This window comes from Brachyistius frenatus, unplaced genomic scaffold (genome assembly GCF_029030835.1).
Source record: "Brachyistius frenatus isolate BFR_SWC_R1_liver_20210118 unplaced genomic scaffold, ASM2903083v1 Contig_3, whole genome shotgun sequence".
Classification (NCBI taxonomy): domain Eukaryota; kingdom Metazoa; phylum Chordata; class Actinopteri; family Embiotocidae; genus Brachyistius; species Brachyistius frenatus.
In genome coordinates this window covers 9,096,079-9,123,790 of record NW_027210602.1, presented here as the reverse complement: position 1 = coordinate 9,123,790, position 27,712 = coordinate 9,096,079, and the positions used below count along the sequence as shown (strand labels likewise).

The 27,712-nt window shown below is 41.5% G+C and overlaps 1 protein-coding gene across 2 annotated transcripts in view; it reads left to right on the top strand.

Moving 5' to 3' along the window:
• Positions 1 to 291: 291 nt before the first annotated feature.
• The window catches only part of whrna (whirlin a), a 138,751-nt gene continuing 111,330 nt past the window's right edge, over positions 292 to 27,712 (top strand). For both annotated transcript variants that reach the window (XM_069705589.1, XM_069705595.1), the window contains exon 1: positions 292 to 1,846. In XM_069705589.1, the coding sequence (XP_069561690.1) occupies positions 1,103 to 1,846 (744 nt within the window). In that variant the 5' untranslated portion in view covers positions 292 to 1,102. The remainder of the gene's footprint in view (positions 1,847 to 27,712) is intronic.

Sequence of the window (27,712 nt, the reverse complement as noted above, 5' to 3'; positions counted from 1 at the left end):
CTTTTTGAAACTCGAATTAATTTGCTCGCGTCGAACACAACTATGGTCTGTAGGCGCGTCAACACGCCGGCTCCACAACCAATCGCAGTTTACGACGATATACGGCAGTATCATGTGTAATTAAAGTTCACCTTATGAACTTGTTGGCCGCAGCTCTGCCTGTGCCACGAGCGCATGTTGTTGGTTACGAGCACCGTAGCCTATTGGGTGCGCGAGGCTGCGTCACTTCCTGACGGAGGACGGTCGGAGGCGAGCGAGCCGCCAGCCTTCAGCCAGTCGCTGTAGTAACGTCTCAGAAGCTGCAGGGAATATAAACACCTCCAACAAACAGACGCTGCGTGTCCCGCTGATCCAGATGGATATGTTTGTGTTTTCTCGAGCTTGACGTGTTTTGGAAGTAAACTGGAGACCGGACCGGGATATTATGAAATCCTCAGGACGCAGAGCAGGAGCTCAAAAATAACTTTTTTTTTTTTTTTTTTTCTTCCCTTTTCTTTTATCGGCGTCGAGGAAATGCTTCGTTAGTCTTGGTGAACTGGTTGTGCGGCAGTGGACCAAATACGTCTAATTTCCAGTAGTTCTGGCGTTGTTTATTCTGCCCTGGAGCGGAGCTGTTGACGGTGAGTCGGACACCAGAGAAGCAGCAGCTCGGCAGCCACCTGACCTCCTGGGAAATAAGACGGCAGCTCATGACACGCAGGCTCAGAGCCTGACGTGGCGCATCACTAAGCTGTCTGACGAAGCGGGACGAGTTTTCCACGAGGCTGTTGCATGTCCAGCCTTCACGCACCGTGTCGCATGTGAAGTTTGCAGAACACAGTTAGCGGCATTTTATGAACCGTAAATGCTTTTTAATTTGTGTCAGCTTCGATATTGATTTAGTTGGACTTTCCAGTTGAACTTGTCGCTTTCATCTTCCTGTCCTCCAAATTGCGAGTTATAGCCGAAGTGGTTCATCTGCCAGAGCCGGGCACCATGGATACAACCGGAGTCTTCCATTGGTCGTGATGCCAAGCGGCGGTCGGATCCCGCGCCACCAGCCCGTAATGTCTGCTCTCTAACCTGCATAAGTGTGGCGCCGTGTCCCGGTCACACCGCCAGGATGAGCAGCACCGACCTGGAGCGCATGTCGCTCAGCTCCTCGGCAAACTCGGTCGCCTCCAGCGCCCGGACGCTGTCCGCCAACGTGAGGAAGCTGCACAACGCGCTCAACCTCCTGCTCAACGACTTCGAGAGGGAGCAGTTCATCCACTGCCTCAATGTCTACCACTCCAAACGCAACGTGTACGACCTGGTGCAGACCCTCAACGTTATCCTCAACGCGCCCAGCAAGCGGCAACTTCTGCCCATGCTGCGGCTGGTGATCCCCCGCTCTGACCAACTCCTGTTCGAGCAGTACACCTCGGAGGGCCTGTATTTAAAATCGGATTTAGTTGCAAGCAACGGCAACGCTGAACCCCCGCCGGGCGACTACCCGAGCGCCAGCCCGACGCCCCCGGGGCATTTCTCGCCCAGCAACCCCCCCGAGTTCCAGGTGGCGTTGCGCGGCTCGCCAGACAGCTTCAGCACCAGCAGCGAAGGGACAGCTCCCCTTGTGCCTCTGCTCGGGAGGAACTTTATCCACGAGCCGCCGGGGGAGCTGCGGCAGGTCACCATGAAGCGGCACAAGAGCAACGAGGGCCTGGGCTTCAGCATCCGCGGCGGCTCGGAGCACGGGGTCGGCATCTACGTGTCCCTGGTGGAGCCGGGGAGCCTGGCGGAGAAGGAGGGTCTCCGGATCGGTGACCAGATCATGAAAGTTAATGACAAAGTCTTTGACAAAGTCACCCATGCTGAAGCAGTGAAGGTAAGTTTCTTTTTTGCAATACACTTGATTTGCACATGTGCAGCTTTTTGCAGACAGCACATTTGTCCTTTCAAATTTAATCTTTCGAGAGTAATGGGAACTATTTGCAGTGGCCTTGTTCTGTACACCTACATCTCCTGTGCATGATGATGCCTGGTGCTAAGTATTTGTTTGGCCTCTGTGTTTTTGACCTCTTGAAGCTGACAGGTCCCGTTTTGTTGAGGGATATGCGGTTAAATTATTTTTGGCCGGAAGCATCATTGATTATTTTCAATATCAGCGTGCCTGTATTGCAGCAGCACTGGAGTGTAAACTGTAGACTACTACTTCTAGGAAGCTTGCATGTAACCAGACACCTTCAAAGCAGGTGGTAACTGTAGAGGCCTGTGTGTGTGTATTTGTGTGTATTTGTGTGTGTTTGTGTGTTTGTGTTCAATGATGTTGTCTCTCTGATCGATGCAAATAAAGACGACTACTACTACTATATCCCTGAGCACCATGTTAATGACACTAAGTGTAAAGAAAGCCTATTAGTAAATGAGGTAATAAAAGAGCATGTGTGATTAGTGAAGATTGATGTAGGAGGAAACCTTGTGAGAACCTTGGTTTTTATGAGTCCTGCGAGCTGTCCATGGTGCTGGAAATTCATCAGCGCATTTTCTCCTCTTCATCCCTACGTCTGTGTTGTCACTGCTCTCCTCCGTGCTTTAGTGATTGATTTTGGGAGTGCACTCATTCACACCTGTTTGTCCATGCTGCACACATGTATCCAGCATCCATACTTCTTTAACCAGGGCCGTTTTGGCAGATCTATAAAGAAGCACTCTGAGTGTTTTTCCCTTTTAATTCTGTTTACCTTTTTGGAAATGAGGAAACTCATGTGCCGTAATGCATAGCAGGGTATATCATACAGTATATAAATATACTTTTGTGGCATATTACTGTTGAGGTATACCTGTGTTGAATTTATTGTTAAAGCAATTTTTGGGAAAAAAATATTTTCCAATGAGTCTTTGGTCTGAGCAAATGAAGGAAAAAAGATAAGGTTCAACACCTTATCTCGTACATAGAGAGTAGAAAGGGATTTATCTGTGGAAAAAAAGCCAAAGAGAAATATATATTAGATATTTGTAAGCTGCTTGCTTATAGATAGATAGATAGATAGATAGATAGATAGATAGATAGATAGATAGATAGATAGATAGATAGATAGATAGATAGATAGATAGGTAGATAGATAGATAGATAGATAGATAGATAGATAGATAGATAGATAGATAGATAGAGTTGAGATGAGTCTGTGGTTGAAAGGTCACTGGTATATTTCACAGGTATATTTCCTCTGACGTCTATGGATTATACCTCAAACTGAGTCCTTTCTAACCTTCACTGATCTTGAAAAAGTCATCAGGCTCTGTGCTCTATCTCTTCTCATGTGGATTTTTGTAATTCACTTCATGAAGGGCTCAGCCATACGGCAATCCCCTCCCTGCATTTAATCCAAAATACGGCACCTACAGGCTTTTTTCTAATGCGTGCAGATGAGAACGAGTTCTGCCCCCCCCCCCGTTTACTTCAGATGAAATTTAAGCTTTTACACAGGAAAGGTCCCGTACACATTTTATGTAACTCTCTATCGTTTGTGGGTCCAACTGGTTGACAATACCTTCTCATGGTGTTTTTTGTTCCTGTTGTTATTTTACTTTTGTATTCTATTTTATTTTGCGGTGTGAACATATTGTAACTTTGTTAGTTTACTCTGTTCTGTCAACGTGTCTGTGAGGAGGACATTGTGTTCATACAGTACATAGTTTTTACATGCTGAAGTGAAGCACTCATTGTCCCAGTTTTGTCGTAACAGTTTCTCTAAATCTGCTCTGCGGACTAAATTCTTTCACAAGACTGTAGAGCATCTATGCATCTATGCACCTCACATTGAACGTCATCTTTAACCGCGTTGGGCAGAATACTAATGACACAATTGACCGTGTTTTTTCAATACATTTTCTACACATGTCGAGTTTTCTTATCTGTGGAGGGAAGATTATACATCTGCTCCGACTCTGAGTGAGCAATTAGAGAGTTTGCATATGTTGCTTTTCAGAGAGTTGCAGGTCATTTCTTAGGCTTGTTGTGTTTTGTCTTTTTTAACGCAAGACGGAATGAAACCAATGATAAATGAAAAGTATGCCGCTCACTTCGTCCCTCTGTATCTCTTCATTTTCTTTATTCCCTCGTGTATCACTGTCAGCAAATCCTATTTTCAGCAGTCTACTAATCCTTGCCGCCACGGTAGTATGTCTTTAACTAAGACGACTACTAGTTATACGGCTACCTCTGCCGCTCGCCTGTTGCTGTTACTAGCCTGACATGGCAGACACCCAACAGCAGGAGATAAGCCTTGTCTCAGATGAAATCCCCCTGGAGGTCATTAATGCTTGAGTTCAGTTATTTTTATGCTTTCTCGGTTTAGTCTAAATGTTACAACAGGCTTTTAGAGCTGTAATGATTTTAACCTTCTAAACTCTGTCCATCAATACAAACTCGCGTTGTGCAGCCCGGCATTGTGTTTTATCTGCTGGTGAAGGTACCAAATGATGCTGGTTTTATCCAGCATAAATAACAGAGAGACAGTTTGAGGATTTCACTCGATCTGGGCATCGTATGGAACAAACAACGTGTGTAATGCTGTATAGTTCTGCTAAATCTGGGTTCACACTTGTTCATCTTCCCTCAGTTTAAAGAAACCTTTCGCACAAGGGAATTGTAGTCAGACTATTGAGCTGCTGATTGATTCCAAAATCACTTGCTCCTTATTTGAACACCCTAAATACTACACTTAATCAGTAACTGAATGACTATAGACCTTTTTCACAGCAGACATTCAGACTTTTTCCACAGCTGCATCTCAACTGGAGGAGATCCTGCATTGTGTGCATGTTGGTTCACTGTGTCACTTCATGGAACCGAGCCATCATTAATAAAGCTTCACTTTCTCTGCTATGACAAGTCAAATTGTCTGCTGTGAAAAAGTTCAATGTTTTTATTACAGAGTCACTTTACAACAAACTGCCACATTTTGCATTTCTTAAATTCTTTTTTCATTACAGTCTCTTTTTAAAATGATCTGAACTCATTTGGAGGTGCTTTGTTCTTAAATGTACAGTCCTATTGAAACGTAGCAGGCCGGCATGTAAAGAGCTCAGTGAATGTAAGTTTCTGGCTTGTTTGAGAGATGAAACGTTTCTGAATAAGCTGCCGCGTGAACGCTCCTGATGAATCCAGTTGTGACATCAATTCATCTCATTCAGCCTGCTCACCTCCAGCTGAACTCTGCTCCCACAGAGTTTCACCTTCAAAGCTCTATAAGCAGTATTTTTTATTTGAATGCCCAATTTATTTGAATGCCCCCCAAAAAAGGTGTCTATAATGTAAAAGTGGTTGTAGCGATAGCCCCAACTCTGCAGCTCCAGGACGATTATTCAAATCTCTTTTAGTTTTGGTGTAGTGCAGTCTAAGTGCTCTCATTGTCTCTGTTTTCAGCAGCAACAGGCAGCTGCTTTGAGCAAAAGAAGCTCTGATTGTCCTCCAGAAGGATTTATGTTAATGTTAATCCTACCAGGCAACTTCTGGCTCGCAGAATAATAACACAATAATAACTATCTTTGAGGCAAAGGCAGAAGTCATGAGAGCTCAGTGCCTATAATGCCAGAAAACCTTTCAGGGACAATTGGTGGTGGGTTGTTAGTGGAGTAACCGCTCCTTTTCTCATAATGAAATCATACATTAACAACCCATCAAATGATATTTAGTTTGGTTGCAATTTAGAATGACTTGTTTTTGACTTTTTTATTGGCCCAACATCCTTAAAAAGAAATCCAATCACTTTAAAGAAGTAAAGATGCCACTGCAGGAGGTCCTTAAATTAAATTCCAGCCAGTGCATAATACGAGTGAGCTACTCGGCTGTAAACTCTCGACAGCAAGCACTCTGGTGCAGGTCTGCATGTTGACAAAATCAAGCAAGACGAAGCGGTGTCCCAACCGTGGAATCAGCTCCAATCTACGAATCAGGTAATAGTAAAGGAGATTTCTATCTGCCTCCCGCCATCCAATCAACACCGACCTTTAGCAGTCTGCAGAGCTGCTCCAGGCCACTCGGCTCCCACTCCTCTCACTTGTGACTGAGTGTTTGCATGTGAATGTCCCTGGCTGCAGCCAAGGTGTCGACACAGTGAATTTAGAACGGCTGAGGCTCACAATCTCCTCCCCTTCTGGTCTCGTTGCAGGTTGGTGACAGAACCAGCTCTGCCAGAGATACCTAGTATTTCTCCCAATTACTGTAGTCGGAGTTCCAAACTAATAAAAACAAAAGAAAGACAGGAAAACATGTCGAACAACAAAAGTCATCCCCAGGTATCTTGTCTGTCTCCTTCACAGTGTCTCTGGTTGTCTGTGTTTGTGCTGGTACACCATGATTTCCTTTTTGTTTCTTCCTCACACCCTTCTCAGACCTGAAACTAATCAAATTAAAACGTCTGAGAGACAGGCAGTCTGTGATGGTGAGACAAGACTGTGTGTCTTCTTGCTGTGGCTGAGGCTCCAGAATGTCCAGAATACAATTTATGTCCCCATCCTTATCCTGTCACATCTCCTGACTGTCCAGCATGCCAGAGGGGAAGATGATAATGAAAAGGTAGTGCTGGCTAAATGCTGAGCTGTTAGCTAACCCTGGCAGTGACTCCAGGGACCGGGGCCAATGCAGGCTTTGAGGAAGAGGAGAGATTCAGAGACAGAAAGAGATTTGTCTGCAGGCCCTTGACACGTCATCTGGGCAAAACAGCAATTTGTTGCTTCCAGGGGCGCTCCCTGAACTCATCAGGCAACACAAGTTGGCTAAGGTGTCACGCTTTATGCCTGCGTAAAAGATTACAGTGGGGAGACACTGTGTGAATAAGTGATGGGTTGAAGACAAAATAAGATGGTAATGCTTTTGTAAAGCCAACGTTGTTGTTGTTGTGGGATTATTGATGCTTTTTGTGGGATGGTGGCGAAGGAAAGGACATATAACATTCTGGCAAATGAGCAACAGTCCACCTTTTCTAGACGAACAGTTTGGGTTGCATCGGCTTATCTTTTAAAGCAACGTCAGACCTGCTTTTAGCTTCATGCGGGCAACTTGTTTTTTTCTAGCTGACGTTATACACATCAAGCACAGATGGATCAATTATCATTTGTAGTCGTGGTCACTGTGAGTCCACCTAGTGAATCTAAGTGCAACATTATTTATGTGTATTTTGGTTTCAACTCCTCAGAAAAAAAAACGGTCTGTTTAGTTGCTTGATATTCTACTTTCTCCACTAACTAGTCGCTAATAGAGTTGGGTGTCCCGTTTGTTTCAGGTATGGAGGGGTAGTGGTCATCTAGCTCTCCGACTGGCCCTCCAAATGGAGGGTTTTCAGATGCAGACTCCAAATGGTGTGGTCGAAGAATGCTTTGCAAACTGAAGCAGCATAACGTGACAAATAGACCATAAACAAATAATAAATACATTTATTTTCAAGATAATTTTTTGTAATGTGAAAGTGCAGCTTCAGGATAATGAATCTAGTTCTGGTTCGGACAGATTGAAGGAATTCTTGTTTGTGAGCACGTATAGCTGATTCTCTGAGATGCACTATGCTGTCATCATACTGCATATTTCCAAAAATGTAATAATCAAATATCCTGAGACTTACAAACGTATTAAGATTTTAAGCCCTACTCCATTCTGAAGGGCCATTACCCAGTGGGGGGCCCTCCCAAACAAGGGGTAGGGCCACAGGGGAAACGGCTATCTGGTACTCAGCGGGTAGCCGAGTGTGGGTGTTTCCTAGATGAAGATACAACTGCTGCAGAAGGTTAAAGCGAACATTTAAACCAGAGAACTGATTCACTGAGAGTTGGCAGTGCCTCTGAGTAAACACACATATAATGCTTCTATATCCTGGACATTTTGTTTTAAAAAGAGGGAGGAGGTCGTATTTCTGAGTTAAAAGCACCTCTTGACGTCGTCACTGCAGAGACGGACCAGGGACTGAATTATTCGCCAAGCTGCCAAGAACTCCTGCTCCTTGCAGGATGTCATGATGAGGGAAAAAAGCAGAAAAATATTGAAGGGAAAATCATTCTGACTGCTACATGAGACAGTGAAAGTGTGTGACTTATAGGCAAGCTGATGTGTGAAATCTTCCCAGCAGCACTTGTCTGAAAGAGTTTTATGTCTTCATAAAGTATTTTCCATAACTGTTAACAGCTCAGACATGTGTGTCATGACACACTGAACTCAGGCTGCTATAGCTGATTAAGAACTGCAATATGGAGCCTGAAATAAATGAGTTTAAGTGCCTTTAGGCCTGGCCCCTGGCCTTGTGTTTACATATTTGTAATGCTGTTTATAACGTAACACTCAGCAGCCGATTTGCCCACCAAGTCAGCAAGGTTCCGAGTCTGTGCGGTTGCCTAAAGGCACCTCGAAGGTCGACATTTGTGCCTTTTACTCCTCAGTAAACAACACAAATGTCGTGTTGGTGAAATCACAACAAAGGTGAAATATTTCTCCTCTCTTCTTATTCCCAGCCCTCAACAACTATGGCTAACATACCCTTGAGCAAGACAATTAACCTGAGGATGTACTGCTGTAATGTTTATGAGTATCAAAGAGGACACTGCTGAAAAACATGCATGCTCAACAAGCCTTCCAGGACACACCAAATGCTCACGAAATAGACCAACGAGTTGAGAAGTTGTTTTTCTGGCCTCTTTTTTTGCCGTGGTTCCATTTATCACAGTCTTTGAAAGCTCTTTGCTTTACATAACCACTTTGCTGGGGTTTCAGATGGCATTTTATATCACAAGAGGCTCATTTATTGGTGAATGCGTGTACTCCTACAAATCATTGATGTCAGTATACAATTACAATTCATGTTGTGTTCGCTCTGCGATGATTTGTATGAAAGGTGTATCGTCTAATTGACGGAGAGACTGCGGAAGCTACTCCAGACCGTCACCTCTGTCTTGTTTTGAATATATTTCAGTCAGATGTTCTGTATGAGCTGCAGAAACAGTGTTCGTGATGAAATGAGCAGACCTCTGGCTGTCTCTCAAATGTTTGATGTGGAAAAGATTTGTGGAGCTATGCAAGGCACCTTTTCAGAGAACAATAGTCTCAACACTGAACGTTTTAGCCACGGTGCATTATATTTGGACTTTTTTTTAAAACAAGAATTGATTTTCTGTATTGCAAAGACAAAGAAGACATCTGGAAAAAAAAAATCAAGTCTTAGTGTTTTCAGTATGAATTAGTCAATGGAAATATATTGGGCAAACTTTCATTTATCTATCAAAATGAATTGAATGGATTTCTGTTTTCATTTTTTTTTTTTTTTTTACATTTAGGGGATCATTTCTTAATCACTTTGAAGCATTTGTTTTAAAAAGTCCAGTAAACATGTATTTACTGATTATAAAATACTTCCTAAATCTCCTCTCAACTCACACTGCACGGTGATGATTTGTTGGTACTGTAACAAAAGCAAGGGCTGCATTTGAATACATAATAGGAGTGCTAGGGATTATTTTATTTGGGAAACAGCTGTCTACAATGGAGGGGAGCCGGCTGGGACACTCTGATATAACAAAATGAACGTGCGCTACTTCAAAAAACTGCTCTCGTTGTATGCTTGAGCAAAACACTTAGCACCGAAGCACACCACCGGCCAACAGGTGTTTGGCTTGTACGGGCTGGCTTCCAGTCGTGACGGTGTGTGAGTGTATGATTTAGAAATGAGTCATGGCTGAGGTTTGGAGAGCAGCGTTCCTTCTTCGTGTTGTTATTCTTACATGTGACAGCTTGAACTCTCTGCCTCAAGGACAGCGCTGCATTTCCTTCAGCTGCACAGATCCTGTGCTGTAGCGGGAGACTCTGAACATTTACCTTTTCCATCATGTTGTCTAAAAGTTTAGAAAGCATGAATCCCTAAATCTGACTTTACCCCAAACAATGCCCCCTTTTCTGTTTTCTGTAGTTTATTATACAACAAGTAGTTCTGACCCAGATATCTGATTTGTCAACTCTACATTTGAAACAACAGCAGTTTTGTTTTTTCTATGTGCCGTAGTTATTCAGTTTGAGAAATCACATGATCTGTAGAGAGCATTGAAGCGGACTAGAAATCGTCTCTGTTTCTTGGTCGTTACTAAGAGTCGGCCTACTTGCTGGAGTGGCAAACATTGCATACATTATATAAGAGTCTACTGAGGTGGCTGATTGTTTTCCAGTTGTTAGCCATACCCCTATGTATTGCCATGGAAACAGAGATCGCACTAACAAAAAGTTAAATATTTTGAGAGCGAATTGCTCTACAATGTGAATGCATTTTGATTACATATTTTATTTAGTTGGTAACATATTGTATTATGCGCAAGCGCCTCAGTCCTGACAGCATCACTGTCGAGCCAATAATGATGCTGAAGCACACCAAGTGTAATATAGCTTCAAAATAACACATTTCACTGGGAAGTGCAGCCTTCACACAGAACGCTGGAAGCGTTCGTCCAATCCTACGGAGAAACATTTACTCAGCCTGCAGTGAATAAATGTTGGCACAGTGCAACGTGTTCATTTCTCTCTGACCAACAGGGGCTCACTTTGTTAATCACAATCAGGACAGAAAGTCTTTCTTCCATTCTCCCTCCAACCACAGCAGGACGTCTACATTTGAAACCAGAAAACAATGAGAGTGTTGAGTTAAGGTTGGTGGTGAGCAGCTACTTAAAGGAGTCCAGAGTTTTAAACTGGAGGCAGTGGAGAAGAGACTGAGTGCTAGTTTGGTGTTTTGGCTGCAGCGTGTCAGCAGTGGATGAATGAAACGATGAATAATGAAGTTGTGTTTGTGACGAATAACAGTGGAACACGCTTCACTAAATGGAAAAAAAAACACCTTTTGGATAATTTTACATGTGATTTTTAAATCATTGGCCATATTGTAATGAATATTAACAATGGGAAAATATTGTCATGTTCATCATGATGCTGTATATCTTGGTTGATTTTAAACATAATATTGTCAAATGCAATACCCCACGGTTGACTGTGGCTCCTCAGTTCTATTCCTCTCTGTAATTATAACGTGAAATATTTATAAATGCCTTTAATTAGGTGGGCGTGGGGCCAATTTCTGGCTGACTTTGTGTTGTGGCATGCTGTACTGATGAGTACGGGAATGTTTACTGGCTTTGGAGGCTTGATGGTGAAGACTGAGTGGGAGATGATGGGCACACTGAGAGGAATTCGTATTGTAATTTATATGCAGACTCATTTAGGAATGACACAATGACATTTGCAGAATTTTTAAGCTATAATCGTTTGTACTTGTTGGTAAACAGCCATTGTTGGTAAACAGCCGTTGCGTAGCTCCTCCTTGATCCTTTTGATTCGTTGTTTTTTATGTTAATCTACGTGCTCTCATTTAGTTGTCCAAACAAAAGATGATCGCTTTTAGCTTTCACTCACTTTGTGTTATTTTTTTTTAGCTATATACAAGCCCTGTAGTTCAAGCTGCCGCCTGAGGAAATAAAACCAGACTGCAGTTGTAACCTCCTTATCTCTGGATTTAAATCAGGTGTATTTCATCTCTTTCTCCTCCTTTGGTGTCAAATCTCTCATCATTTTGTCCATCTTAAGGTAGCATTTTTATTCCCCTCTGGTTGGCCCACCTGGGGTTTCTCAGACATATTCACCTCCAAAGTGACTCATTGAAACGGTCTAATTGCTTTACAATGGAGTCACCAAATGCTTCAGTTCACAGCGAAGGTGTCCCCAATCCATCACCTAAATCACCGGAAGCAGCCATTAATATCCGGTCAATGAGCTGAATCCTTCCATTTCTGGTCACTTCTGTCTTCAAGCGGGAAACGACTTATTTTCTCTGCGGTGCCCTGAGTTGAACAGGAATCTAATTTTATTAAGGCCTGCGTGAAACCACCACAGTCAGAGCTTGTATGAAAACAGAGTTGTTTTATGTATGTGGTACATAGAACTGCCAGTGGATATAGAAGCAGAGTAAATGGCTATAATACTCAGTCTTTGTTGACAGCCTTGTAGAGAGGTGTTGATTCAACTGCATGGTAATTACTCACATTGAAAGGGGCTAACGCATGAGACTGGATTGAAGCTGCAGCTGATGTCTGAGGAAAATTAATTTATTGACTTAAATTACTTTATATATTAGTTATATATATATATTTTTTTTAAATCAGGATGTCCTGGTCACATTTTTCTCCAATCTATATTTTTTGTTTATTTACCCTTTAAAATTCTTATATACTACAAGTCCCTTAAATACTCTGAGACTGACTATTGACTGTTGGATTTCTGGTTTACAGTTAAGACTGTAAAGTAAAACATGTATGTAAATATGACGGCGATGTTCATTCATTTACAGTATGGGCTGATAACTATGATTAGAGTTGCTACCACCTGTGTGCAGCTGCCCTCACCTCTGGATGGATATAAACGTGGGTTGAATTTATCTGGCTGGGTATATTTTTCTCTGTGTCAGCCTTCGTGGGAGTCATGAGACTGCAGGAGGTCTGCTTCGAATATCAATGAGAATTTGCAAGGTGCTATTGTTACTTTGGTTTTGTCTGCTGCTCTTTGACAGGCATAATTATGAGCTGGGAGCAAGGAGAGGTATGTATGTAGCTCCCATATACACACAGAAGCTTAGCTGATTATTATCCTTGGATCCCTGGAGTCACTTGGAGGAGAGATACAAAGACCTTTCTGGAGTGATGGATACATGACATTTGCATTTTTTCTTTCCTTTCCACTGAGCCTCTGGAAAAGTAAGACCGATTTTAGAATAGTCCCAGTTGTCTAAACGGGTTCTTTGGATTTGAAAACAAGTTTAAAAAAAAAAGTTATAAGTGGCATTTACAGCTAAATGAAACCTTGTACAGTGGTTTATATTTCTATATAAATATTTTTTCTAGTTATGTGCAGCAGCATCGTTAACACAGTTAACAGTTCTGTTCTTGCACCTGGTTTAGCTTTCTTCTCAACTTTTCTCAACACGTAATTGATCAGATATTTGTCATCTCCTGATCTGATTCAATCCGAAATTACTCATGTCTTGTAAAGTTCTTCACATTTTTGTAATTTTTTTCTGATATTTGTAGGTCAAGGTTCTTTTCTTTTTTTACAGACAAGTTAGTAAGACTGAATATGCTGTTGTAACCCGGCAAGACTGCATCCCCAATCATTATTTTCACCAGTTTTAACTTGGATTTATTAGGGGATTTAGTATTTATGAGTCCAGTAATCATGTCATAATTTAAAGAGCGGTATAGCCCTGTTAGATTGAACATATCCTGGCTTGGTTACATTTTATTGTTAGCTTGGTTGCTGGAGTAGCTGCTTGTCACTTTTTGTGCCCTTGCGATTGAAGCTGTGGTTTCCTCTGTGGTTTATAAGTTGTACTACATTCTAGACACACACACCACACACACACACACACACACACACACACACACACACACACACACACACACATCGTGGAAAATTGTCCTTTTACTGCCTGATGCAAGCAGCCATTCAGTGATTGCGCTACTGGAGAAGGAAGAAGAAGAGGAATTTAATAGAGTTACATAAGCACGAGAGGAGTTGATTTAAATAATCCTCCCCTGAGAAAAGGACTTCCTGGGAGGTTGTGAAGTCCTCTCATGTGTGAGTTATCAGAACAGGCCGAAGCAAAGACACCGGGAGTGTTCAGAGGAGAGCGACTGGGTTGTGTGGATGGCATGGATGTCGTGAAGATGTACCCACGTTAGGTTTAATCACTTCACATATTGAGATGGCGAACCACTAACAAACCATTAAGTCCTCTTTTGTGTGTCTGTCAGATTACAATTTCCTTCACAACACACACACTGAGGGCCAGCAGTGGTCCGTTAGCCGGCCCACATGTCTCTTTTATGTTTGGGACAACCGGAGAGGAGCCCTGCTGGTCATCTGATACCATGGAGCTGCCTTACCTGTCTCCTGCCTCCACACACACACACACGCACACACACACACACACACACACACACACACACACACACACACACACACACACACACACACACACACACACGCGCGCGCGCGCGCACGCACACACACACACACACACGCACACACACACACACACACACACACACACACACACACACACACACACACACACACTTCCATCCTCGATACCATCTGTTGTCTGCCACTCTGTACACACCGAAAGAGACACATAACCTGATGAATAATAATAATTTTAATAAAAAAGAGTTGAGAATGTGGGAGGAGGCGTGAAGGAAATCAGCTCAGGCTCTGTTGTGGTGGGTTGCACATCAGAAGTGAGCCATGTAATTATGTGATAAGGTGCTGAGTCTCAGCACAAGTGATGCACATAATGGATGTGGAACTTGTACTCTTATCTGGCTCCTGATTGGCAGCTGAGCCTCACGGGGCTTCCTGAGTGTGAATAATTGAAGGGCGTGTTGTCTTCTTGTGAGTATAGTTGATTGATGTTTGTTGTATTTGTGTGGTTTTCAGCCCTATTTTTCAGATTGTTGCGTATCATTCTGTACAGGAATCTACATACTGGAAGAAATAAAGCTAAGATGTTTCACTTGCAAAATGAAAGAGTTGTATGGGTGTCCACAGTTCCAGAAGTCAAGTAATGCTTATCATTTTTACACAATGAGGTGACTGTCGGAACACCTCTAGCTGCAGTTAGACATTAAACGTTATAGTTATCAGTGCAAAAAATGAGCAGTTGCATCAGAAAACACAGTTCTTTGCAGAAGGATCAAAGTCTGTGTACATACGAGAACTTGTTGGGAGAAGTTAACTGTGACTGATCCACATGTACATTTGGGTAAGAATCACAGAGCTTAAAATTCTGTTTAAGCTGCAAATGTCAAGTTTAAGCTATAAGTTCTGCTTTACAGGGGCCTCATAGATCAGTTCACTTTAGGTTTCTGGGCCCGTTTTGAATGAAGTAGATGAATAGTGTGTTCTCAGTGGCAACAACCAAATATTTGGCTTCACGTCTGTGACTCGGCGCCTTCATTTAAAGTTAAAAGCATTTGCGCTCCCTAATGTGCCGTGAAATCTGATAAAATCCCAATTCTCCTTTGTCTACATGCCTGCTGCTGCTGCTGCTGCTGACTTCGGACTGTTTGTGTGTGTGTGAATGTGTTTGTTTACTGGATTAGTACACCCCACATGACATCGTTCACCTCAATAACATCAGTCACACATCAGTCCCAAATATATGGGCTTGTAAGGATCCACTAAACCTACTACTAGGTTCAGGAGGTTGTTATCACCCATTTATCTCATTGAGCCAACGTTCAGACTGGATAAACTGCACCTACTAGTGGGCCAGAATGATGCATTCATTGCAGCCTCTATTGACCGTAAAACGGGTAGTTCGTATAGGGAGGAGGTCAATGTTGTTGATACTACATTGGATCAGTGTGAAGGACTTGATTGGTTGTTACGTTGCATATGGAATAAGGTTAGAGTTAGGATTAAGATTAGGGATCAGTTGATTGACAGTTAAACAACCAATCACAGCAGAGTAGACTTTACACCATGCATCCCTCCAGCTGATCCAATCTAGTACCAATCATCTGGCGTTGTTGGATGGTTCAAACCCAGGACTTTTACCCAGGGCACCACTGTTCACATCCTGAGAAAACAAAAGTCAACATTGACTTATTTTAAGTTATCTTTCATATCATGTGTAGCCTAACTCGCATAAATAACGTACTCTATTTAACCCAAACCCTGATCTTTTCCTAAACCTCACCCTGTAGTTTGGTGCCTCGACCCACACTGCAACCATGTCACAATGTTAACCACATGTTTATTATTGTTACCATGGCAATAAAGGTCCAGGACGCCAGTCCCTATACTCTCCACGGTCATATATGGTGTTCGGAACAGCCCACCGAACTGCGTTTATAACAGTATAGTCAGGTGTATCGTTACATGCTGGGCCTGTTTCTACCGCTTGTAGCGCACAGACAACGGACTCAAACGCACGACTCACAGACAGGCAGTTCAGTTCAATGTCTTTACTGAAAAAACCTCAGGAAAGTCACCAGCAGAGGTATCAAGAGGGCAATCCACAATCAGAGTCTCAGCACGTTCCAAAAGTTCAAGACCAGACATCAGTCCACTAAGACAGAGGTACAGACAAGGGGCAGGCAGGAACAGATCCAGAAACAAACAGGCACAGACACTTGGAAAAACTCACTGACAAAAGAATGCTGGAACGAAGAACTGGCAAAGACGAGACGGAAAGACACGGCTATATACAGTGCATCCAGAAAGTATTCACAGCGGTTCACTTCTTCCACATTTTATGTTACAGCCTTATTCCAAATTGGATTAAACTCATTTTTTCCCCCCATAATTCTACACACAATACCCCATAATGACAAAGTGAAAAAAGTTTGTTTAAAATTTGAGCAAATCTATTAAAAATAAAGAACAGAAATATAACACATACACAAGTATTCACAGCCTTTGCTCAATACTTTGTTGAAGCACCTTTGGCAGCAATTACAGCCTCAAGTCATTTTGAGTATGATGCTACAAGCTTGGAAAACCTATTATTGGGCAGTTTCTCCCATTCTTCTTTGCAGGACCTCTCAAGCTCCATCAGGTTGGATGGGGAGCGTCGGTGCACAGCCATTTTCAGATCTCTCCAGAGATGTTCAATCGGGTTCAAGTCTGGTCTCTGGCTGGGCCTCTCAGAGACATTCACAGAGTTGTCCCGAAGACACTCCTTTGTTATCTTGGCTGTGTGCTTCCGGTCGTTGTCCTGTTGGAAGATGAACCTTCGCCCCAGTCTGAGGTCCAGAGCGCCCTGGAGCAGGTTTTCATCAAGGATGTCTCTGTACATTGCTGCATTCATCTTTCCCTCCATCCTGACTCGTCTCCCAGTTCCTGCCGCTGAAAATCATCCCCACAGCATGATGCTGCCACCACCATGCTTCACCGTAGAGATGGTGTTGGCCAGGTGATGAGCGGTGCCTGGTTTCCTCCAGACATGACGCCATTTACAGATGATGGAGGCCACTGTGCTCATTGGGACCTTCAATGCTGCAGACATTTTTCTGTACCCTTCCCCAGATCTGTGCCTCGGTACAATCCTGTCTCGGAGGTCTTCAGACAATTCCTTGGACTTCATGGCTTGGTTTGTGCTCTGACATGCACTGTCAACTGTGGGACCTTATATAGACGGTGTGTGTGTCTTTCCAAATCATGTCCAATCAACTGAATTTACCACAGGTGGACTCCAATCAAGTTGTAGTAACATCTCAAGGATGAACAGAGGAAACAGGAGGCACCTGAGCTCAATTTTGAGTGTCATGGAAAAGGCTGTGAATACTTATGTACATGTGAAAAATTTCAAAAAACCTTTTTTCACATTATCATTATGGGGTATTGTGTGTATAATTTTGAGAACAAAAATTAATTTAATCAATTTTGGAATAAGGCTGTAACATAACAAAATGTGGAAAAAGTGAAGCGCTGTGAATACTTTCCAGATGCACTGTATACACATGAGGGCGAGGAGACTATTGGACAGAGGTGGAGGCAATCTGGGCGGGGCAAACAATCAATGCACACCCTGTGAAATGAATCAAACTGCAGGTATTGACAGCGACTGTCGCCTATTGTGAGATCTGCTCTATTGACATTTAAAATGAGCTATTAGAGAGAAAGTTGGATCATCATCTCTGTCATCAGAGTCCTTTATTTCTCTTTATAAAAATGACACAATCAAACCCCGAAACCTTTGTCTTTCTTCAAAGGACAAAAATCCATTAACACTGACAAGAAAGAAAGATAGGAAGTGGCCTTTTGTCTCGGACTGTACTTTCTTTCACCCATTCTTTATGGCCATTTTAACAAATTGCTCTTGTTCTCCCACTTCAGCTCTCTGACTCTGCTTGCCTACTGTCATTTTCTCTTTCTGCCTGTCTCTCTCTGTGTGAGTTAGCAGTGATGATGATGATGATGATGTACAGTACTTCAAAATATAAGTTACACCTGTAGCCTATTCTTGTTATAATAACCTGAAATCAGGTCCCAGCTCAATCTAAATTCGTACAAAATTAGTTGAACTACTACTCATTCACTATGCTTGGGGCATTTTAGAGGAAACATTATCTATGTGGATAAAATGCAATTAAAAAAATACAAAAATGTTAAGTAGAGGAAGTGTGGTGTTCACATCCAGCACAGAGGTGATGAAGTGAGGCCGAGTTGAACATGTACGGACCTTTGACAGCTCACACTTTGGTTCATATCCTGCATCTCAAGCTGTAAAGGCTCTGCAGATACCATACTGACTGATGCTGTTTTTTTGTGGCCAATACCAATAATTAGTTTATTAATTTAGATTTTCAAAGAACAAAATGTAAACTGTCACTATTTTTTGAACACAAATACATAAGAACAGCAAATGTTTTTGATCAGTAACACTTTAATTGTGTCTTTGTATAATTGTAACGTCACTGTGGATATGCTGGACATGGATTGGGCAGGACGAAACATGCAATTATAAAATGGTTTTTGTGCCTGAAGGCTCCATCAAATAACACAACCTGAACTTACAGTACAGAAGACCATAGAGATAATTACTTTAAAGCCTTAATAATGCATTGACAAAAAAGTAGGTTAGCATCTTTCCATTCATTTTTTTTTTTTTTTTCATAAAAATGTTTTGCAGAAATTGATAAAACCTTTCCCAAGCTTGTCTAAGGTGGAAATTAATACCAAAAAAAGCATGATAAATGAGGGTTAATAGAAACAGAATATTTGAATATCATATTGTTTTATTTCCATTTGAAGCAATTTTGGCATATTGCTGCGACTCACCTTTATGTAATTGGATTTCATGTAAATTAAAGACAAAAGCCATGGAACACTGACTCCTATTTCAGGTTGGTATTCAATTCATATTTTTCTTCCTTTTAAACTACAGTAGTCGAGGCTGATCTCTCTCTGCAGTGCAATACAGAGACAATTACTCTGAGAGAAAAGGATGACTGCAGGGCTTTAGGAAGATTGAACACTGAAGGACAATACGAGTGACATCACATGATGGCATTAAGTCTGATATTCCCAGGGTCAAACTAAGCAGCTTGATAAATGCTGATTTGGACCAGATTAATATTGCAGACAAGGTGGCATGTTTCAAGACTTAAACCCAGCTGCAGATGGATAATTGACTCCATGTTGAGGGGAGATGATTATTTCATCTTGGGATTATATCTGGTTGAGATGCATCTGTATTAACGGATGGAGCGGTGAATGGAGCAGACAAGTGGAAAAAGTAAAAGCAGAGTGGTGAGAAGGAGGGAAGGCGCAGGAGGAGAGGGGAGAGACATCAGCAGATTGAGCTGGACCGTCCACCGCTGGCGTGTTTTGTCAGAATCCAATACACAATTATCACCAGTGTCCTGTTCAGTCCTCTGTGTCCTCTGCTGACGTGATCCCTAAAGAGGAGAGAATTAAGTGAACGAGAGAAAGGGGGAGTATGTGCTACTGAGCACCGAGCACAGATAGCACAATACACCATTCAAGGTTTTCATCAAACTCTTACATTAGTCCCTTTTTTTATTTAGAAACCAACAAGTATATCCTGTGATTACCATTTATTCAATTAATATCTATAATCTATGACATATTGCTCATTCAAAAGGTATTCTACACAACAGTACACCTGCAACATCTGCAGTAGTATTGCCTGTTTTTCAGCTGACATTTTATTAAATTAATGTTAAATTGCCTAAATGCCACGTCTGCCTTTGCATGTGAAGGTTCAGTGTTCTTCTTGGACTTTTCTTGTTAGTTATTAAATGCTGCTGTGTCTTGTTTTGAATCTCTTAATGTAGTGAATTCTTTAAGAAAAAAAATCCATCAATCGTCAGTCAATGTAATGACAGCAAGAAGTGAAGCTTGATCCTCTAAAGCTTGTGAAGCCTTCTGTCATTTTCATTTTCATTTATCATTATTGACTTTTTCCCCAATGAGAACTCTGCTGCAATCCTTTTTTTTTTAACAAATGAAATTTCAAACACAACTGTTTTTTTTTATGTGTTATATTCCAACCAGCAAGATGAAAAGTTTTTATTGTATATATTTTGGATTATTGTTTTGGCATTTATGCCTTTATTAGAAAGAAGTAGTATCGATAGACAGGAAGTAGAGGAATGACATGCAGTAAAGATGCAGCCGGCCGGGAATCAAACCGGAGACTCACTGCTGAAGGAATTGTCACTTCTGTGGTCTGAGTCCTATCATCCGGCTGTCAGTTTACTAATACAGAAGTGTCATTTGCAGTGCAAACACTGTTTCCATTTTTCATACAATATTAAAGACATTTGATTAGATAATCATTGGCTCATTCTCCTTTTCTCGCAACTTATTATAAACAAAAGGGTTAAAAAAGATTATTTTGTAAAACAAAAACAGTGAATCTTAAACACGATGCATCTCTAATTGATCTTTTAGCAGAGGGGAAAGCGCTCATTGTTCCCAGCAGGCAGTACAAACCTACAGTATATAACACAGTATGTTCCTCTCACAAGGTCTTTTATTTAAAACAATTTTTTTTACAATCCCTGCACTGCTTCTGTGTTTCTGGAGCCCCAAAAATGTCTCAACTCTACATTTCATCATTTCATACAGCATATAAGATGTGTGTGAGTGTCTCTGCTGTCAAGCTTAGTCAGCAAGTTGGAGTGTACCTGGAGTTCTGTGGCTGTGTGTGTTTGTGCATATTTTGGACTGTAAGTGTGTGTTGTGTGTATGTGGAGGGGAGGAAGTCAAGTTCAGGTTGAGGACAGGTCAGGTGGTGAGGAGATGTGACAGTCTCTGTCTGTACCGAGTGAGCACTCTTCTGCTTTATTGCCTTCACTCTTCAAGCTCAAGGCTAGCAACACCCACAGAGTTATTACACCTTATCCAGGGGAGCACACACACACACACACACACACACACACACACACACACACACACACACACACACACACACACACACACACACACACACACACACACACACACACACACACACACACACACACACACACACACATACACGTCTCCAAAGACACTGCACTCTGCCTTTAGGCTTTACACAGTGTTATGAAACACTACTCTTCTGCAGACGGTCCCTAAAATGTCCATCTCTGCTCATTGTGCTTGTGTCTCTGTGGGTCATTTTCTTAGTTGTGTCTTCTGCATTCAGCTGGAGTGTTATGAAAACAGCTGGATATCCGATATGCCTGTGGTTTTAATACATCAACTCTTGATATTCCGCATTGACCTCTGCCATCTGCCATTAGTGGCTGCTTGTCTGGAGAGCCCATCACATTGTGAGAGGCCAGGGCTCTCCGGTTCTCTGTATGAGAAGGAGAGGAGGTTTCATGGGAGCAATTGCTCTCACAGAGGCTCTTATAATAGCTCGGTGGACCTCTGATCATTGGCTCCCTGAGCGGAGCAATTACACTATTCACCACCCATTATACCTTTTCTGCCCTGTTCATGTATCAACTGTGATCAAACACACACATACACACTCATGTGGCCACACACATGGATGTTTGCTCACACACACACACTGAGAGAAAGACGATCCAGTCACATTTATGTCAGCAAAAATCAATAACGATTGATCCCTCCTCGCCAACCTGTAACCTGCATGAGCCATCTGAAGTTGAAACAAAGGTTTGGTTTTATTAGGTCACGACAGCAAAATGTGAAATAGCCACGCTCTGCCCTGTACAGGCATGGCAGGTACACGGTTTGGGTTACTTAATAAGAACACGGTTGGTTGAACACCTGCTGGATTTGAACCTTATCGTCCCACATGTCAATCTGTGACTAATTCCGCCAAGCCAGCCCTCCGGCCTCCTGCTGCCTAATGCTGCCAAAAATGTCATCTGTTGCCTCTCTTGCTGGACTTTGGTCACATGGTCCAGCGTCTCATGGCATTACGTTTGTATAGGTTTCATGCTTTCAAAGCACGTAACTGTCACGCCCAGACAGGCCAAAACGTGGCCTTTGTATGTTTTGCTGCAGTGGACCAGCGTGTCTATTTCACGATTTGCTGTGATATTGCGTTACAGTCTGATAATTCTGATTAATAGTCTTGCTGGTTGTTGTCCATAAAAAATTCAAAAGAACTTATACTGAAACAAAGTAGCTGTTGTTTCTGCTTTTGACAGTTGTGATAAATTGAAATGTTGTTTTTCCTAAATTGTGCAATAAGCACAGTTCAAAGGATGTCTGGATACATGATTGAACATGACTGTTCAAAGGTTAACTCGGTAGTGCCAATAAATTGTAAAGTAAAACAAATTAAATACAAGACAATAAAGCAGGAATGATAGATTAATATCATATAAGTAGAAGAGAGTTCAGTAACAATTCTGAAAACATGAATGAAAAGCAACAGAACAAAATGAAATAGTGTAACGTCTCTTAACGAAGAATGTAGCAGCTCTTCGTCCATATTTATTTGAAAGATATTGAGAAAATGAGCATGGATGTCCAATCTGCAGGATCAGGAGTATACATCACTGACTGACTACTAATTATGGAGGCTGTTAATGTGATCGGGTTGTCTACAGTGAGATAAATAGATGCTGGATGTCCTCATCTCCTGCTCTCGCTGTTTGGAGTCTTGTATTGTGTTTCTTGGAGAGTTGCTGTTCACCTTTTGCACCGTTGTCACAGGTGTGGTTTTCTTTTTGGCCAGATGCCTCTGTCACAGTGAGAGAGCAAAGACAGCTGGGGAATGGGAGGCAGGAGCTTTGTTAGTTTGTGTGCGTTTGACGTTTGTGGAAAGGCAGCAGATAGATATAGACACACACACACACACACACACACACACACACACACACACACACACACACACACACACACACACACACACACACACACACACACACACACACACACACACACACACAGAGAGAGAGAGAGAGAGAGAGAGAGAGAGAGAGAGAGAGAGAGAGAGGAAATATTCAATCAGTTTCTCTGTCAGCTCTCGGTGGCATCTCTTGACTCATACCTGTTGTCTGACTCCGATTACAATCTCTCTTTCTTTAATTCTCTGTCTCTCTCTGTCTCACTCACACACACACACACACACACACACACACACACACACACACACACACACACACACACACACACACACACACACACACACACACACACACACACACACACACACACACACACACACACACACACACACACACACACACACACACACACACCCCTCATATTAGAAAACCACAACAACTGCTTGAAGGATACAAGCTTCAGAAGGGGACAGATGGATAAAAAGTGCAGGAGAGAAGAAAGAACAACAAGATATGAGATTCAAAAATGACAGCGAGAAAAACTAAATTGTAAGCTTTATAACGCTGACATAGTTTCATACTCATCATTCATCTCTGCTCAGGTCTGTCTGATCTGTGTTGAAAATGATTTATGTCAGTGAGACTCCCGCAGTAACACAAGTTAAACATAGCAGTGCTGTGCACAGGACAGAGGCACATTAAAATGTGCTTTAAAAATAAGACTGTGGATAGTTTGTATATCTCAGCGCCGGCCACAGTCATTACCAGAAGCGTTATGTTTTCAGATTGTCTGTGCCATTCTCATGAACGTGATATCTCAGGAAAAACAGTAAACTGCAAAAACACTTGACTGACTATTATTCAACAACATAAGTCAGGGACAGATTGTGAGCAGAAAGTTCACATTTGTCCAGATACTGAATTGGTGACTCTTCGGTGTCCATCTTGAAACTGTGTTGATTGTATATTCTGGTGCTGTTTGGTTAAAGATGTGTGTGAAGCATCCGTGTTTTAGCATTTGTGGCTTCTTTGCAGCATTATTTAGATTTGATGTGTCGTCCGCCGTCGTGGCTGCAACTTTGTGTCAGAATCAGATTTACAAGGAAGTTGTTTCTGTTTTTTGATTTTCATTTACACACGAATGCAGTAAACTCAGAGCAGAACAAAAAGGATAAAGGTTAAAAAAGTCAAGCCAGATCAGTTCATTTATATATTATTACATCACAAATCATGGATGTAAACTGCAACTTGGCAGGTTGATGGAGGCATATAAAGCTGAGGCGGTAATCCTCGTTATGTATTAATTAACTTCACACAAAATCTTTATCAAATCCATTTATTGGTTTGATCACTCATTGCCTTTAAAACAGCACCAGTTCCTCCCAGGTCACTTTTTTTTTTTTTTAATTTACTTGGAGGCAATTTGGAGAACTTCCTGCAGTTATTTTGTGTTTTTTGGATGTCACCGTTTCTTCTCTGACTTCATGTCATCCCAGAATGACTCCATCATGTTTGGATCTGGGCTCTTTGAGAGCCACATCATCTGTTGTAAGACTCTTTTGTCTTTGCTGGAGATTGTTTTTCATATCTGTATGTTTGGGACTGTTACGTCATTCTTCATGCAATGAATTTGGGACCAGTCAGACGTCTCCCTGACGGCATTGCATGATGCATTAAAAATCGAAATATTTAAAGTAGCACATTTGTACTGTAAGGAGAAAACGTATCGCATAGGGAGAGTGATGGAGGTAATTTGTAGGTCTAAACATGAGGTTCAAACTGGGCTGAATTGTTTGAAAACTCTGACGTCAAGTTTAGATATATACTGTACTTATAAAACACATCCAAATGCTTTTCACCCTGCAAGTCACCAGATCAATGCTCACAGGGAAGTAGTAAACACAGGGTGGAATACAGGAAGTAGACCCTCGAGAGCCAATTTAGGCCCTCACTCCCGCATCTGTATCTCGCACGGGAAGAGCTAAGATTGAAGCAAAAATGTGATAAACCAATAAATTAAATGACATGACAAAGACGGTCGGATATTCGATAAGGAAGCTGTGAAATGTGTCACCACACAGTGGGTGTTTAGACATTTTGACTGCAGACGTTTCTGCTGAATCAGCTCTGCTGTACTACAGAGGAGCTGTTGGTATGTACCCGAGGGATGTAATGAATGCAAAGTGATTCAGTCGCCAGGTTCATTATATCATAAAAGCTCCTTGTTGGCACTGAGTGTCGTCGTCACCTACTTCCAACACTTACTCACGGTGTCAGTCTGTGTCCCTGCTATCATGTAACAGTATGACCGTTTTAAGCTTTCACTGATGTGAGTCATTAGACTGGAAGTTGTGGGTGTATTTCTGCCATGTAAGAAAGAGGTGAATTTTAAGGTAAAAGCCTGAAACTGCAGGGACATCTTTGAGTGTACAGTTCGCGTGCTGAGCAGTTTGTATGAGGACAAAAACTGAACGTAACACACTGCTCAAGTGTGCAGTAATATGTGATAGTGAGCAGCTTGCTCAGTGTTTAGGAGTGTTATTGTAACGTGTGGTTGACATTAAAGGCTGCGGTTTATGTAACATGTATATGGTTATCATTTCATTTCTAAATAATTTCCAACGCAATATATCACTTTAATTTTGATCTGCTTCAACTCTCAGTATTGTCGATGTATTTATTTTTTTGCATAATTAATTATTCTAACGTAATAAAAATCTTTAAAAAAACAGATTAACATAATATTGACACAGCCAACTCCAAAACACAAGAACTTTACCAAAATAAAATACTACTTAATTTTTTTGTTTTATCTTTTAGGAAATATCTGATCAAATAAGTTAACAGTCTGAACAGACACTCAATGACAAGTTTTACATTTTTATATTTTTCTTATAGACACATGGTAATCAAAAATGTTTATAATCTGATTACTAGCGGTGGAAGAAAAAAGTCTATTCACTTTAGTATCAGAATTAGTTTTTAATCAGTGACCGAAAGTCACAGATATTTCTGCTCAGTGATTAACTCCACACCTGTAACTGACCAGTTATGGCTTAACCTTCTGCTAACTTAAAGCACTAGTGGTTCTGCTTTGATTCATTTTATTATTTAACTCTATTATAACTTGTATCCTGTTTTTAGCTTGCTTAATGTTTTAATCACTGTTTTTAATATTTTAATCACTGTTCTTAATTGTTTTAAATGTCCTTTTTTTTTTTTTTTTTTTCACCTTGCTTTTAATGTTTTTATGTGAAGTCCTTTGAATTCCCTTCTTGAAATGTGCTACAGATATAAACTTGCCTTGCCTTACTTTATTTATTATTTTTTTGACAGTACTTCCATGCACATGTAGAAGACTTCTGTATTGACTTATTTGTGACTTTAAGACAGGAGCAAGGGTTTCATGGCAATGATGCTACTGAAAAATAACTTTGACAGACTTACTGACATATGATGTGCATTGTTTCTGGAAATATGACTTATTATATACATAGTCTACATGACTGAACTTTTACCATGTTCTAATGTTTGAAAAAGTAAACAAAAAGTGTAATTAATTGTAGTATCAAATCACAATAGTGTAAAATCACCAATACTTATCAAATTGGGAGATGAGCACATTGTCCCAACGCCAATGATTAATGATTGATTAATGATTAGTATCGCCTTTATATGCTGGGTTTCCTCTCTATTGGGTGAGGCCAACATGTTTGTTAGACATTGTGTGTAATGTTTGTAGCTCACCTTCTGTTGATTCTACTTTGAGCTGATTGGTTGGTTGAATGTCTGGTTTGATGTCACTGGTTTTTGTAGCTCTGCTGTATTCTCTGATTAATTATACAACCAGTATCTCGTCTATAAAGACATGTTGTCAGAGGCACTTCATTTAAATAAAATACATTTTAAGGTATTATCCAACAAGTCAAAATATCTGATGAGAAAAAGGCCAATGTTATTCCTGAAGTTGGTTCCCCGTTGTCTGTGATTCATACAGAACAAGACAGAACACCTGTTTTAGTCAGTATTTGACCAAAAGTTACGGAGCAGTCGTCGTTGGAGCAAAGTTCAGTCCAGAAAAAGTGCCCGTACGTCTCATTGAATTTCAGTGTGAAGTTTCTGAAACAGGAAGAAGTAGACTGAGATGGGGTGATTGAATGAGGACATTGTGGCCCAGGGGCTTTATATAAAGTCCAGCTGAGTGAGGCTGACCTACTGTGATCTCAGTGTGCGTCCGCATGTGCTTTTTGTACTTGTGGTTGAAGGGCCACTCAAAGTTAAGTGGTGCTGTATGAGGGACGTGTGGAGCGACAGGACCTCCCTTTCTCTGGCTTCCTGTCTTGCTTGCTCTCTCATGCACACACCATGCAGCTGGTCCTCTCTTGGCCAGCTGTCTCTGAGAGAGACACACAGGGAGACGTGTTAGTGTCAGAGACCAACAGACGTATATATTAGGGTGTGTGCTGGATAGAGGCAGAGGAAGAGAGTGTGTTTGGAAATGACATCCTACACATCTGTCTGACTGTCTCTGCAAAGTGCCTGCTGCAACAAAATGCTGGAGGACTTTAATTAAAATGGATTAGGAACAAATCGGCAGACAAGCTGCCTCTGTGTTTATACCTACCTTCTCCCATTGTTATACACCTACCTACCTTTTTATTGCGGCCTTCTTCTAATTTTATATAACAGCATTTTGGAGCTTCTCATGCTGCTGCATGCTGATAAATCCTCACTTTTATTTGGCAGTCTTCCACATTAAAATTACTTTTTTTTTTTTCATATAGTTTCCAATCTGTAATCCTATCTTTTTATATGATAGTGCTCTGAATTATGACTTTGTGAAACTTAAATGTTGATCATAAGACTACATTCCTTTGGCCGTAATGCA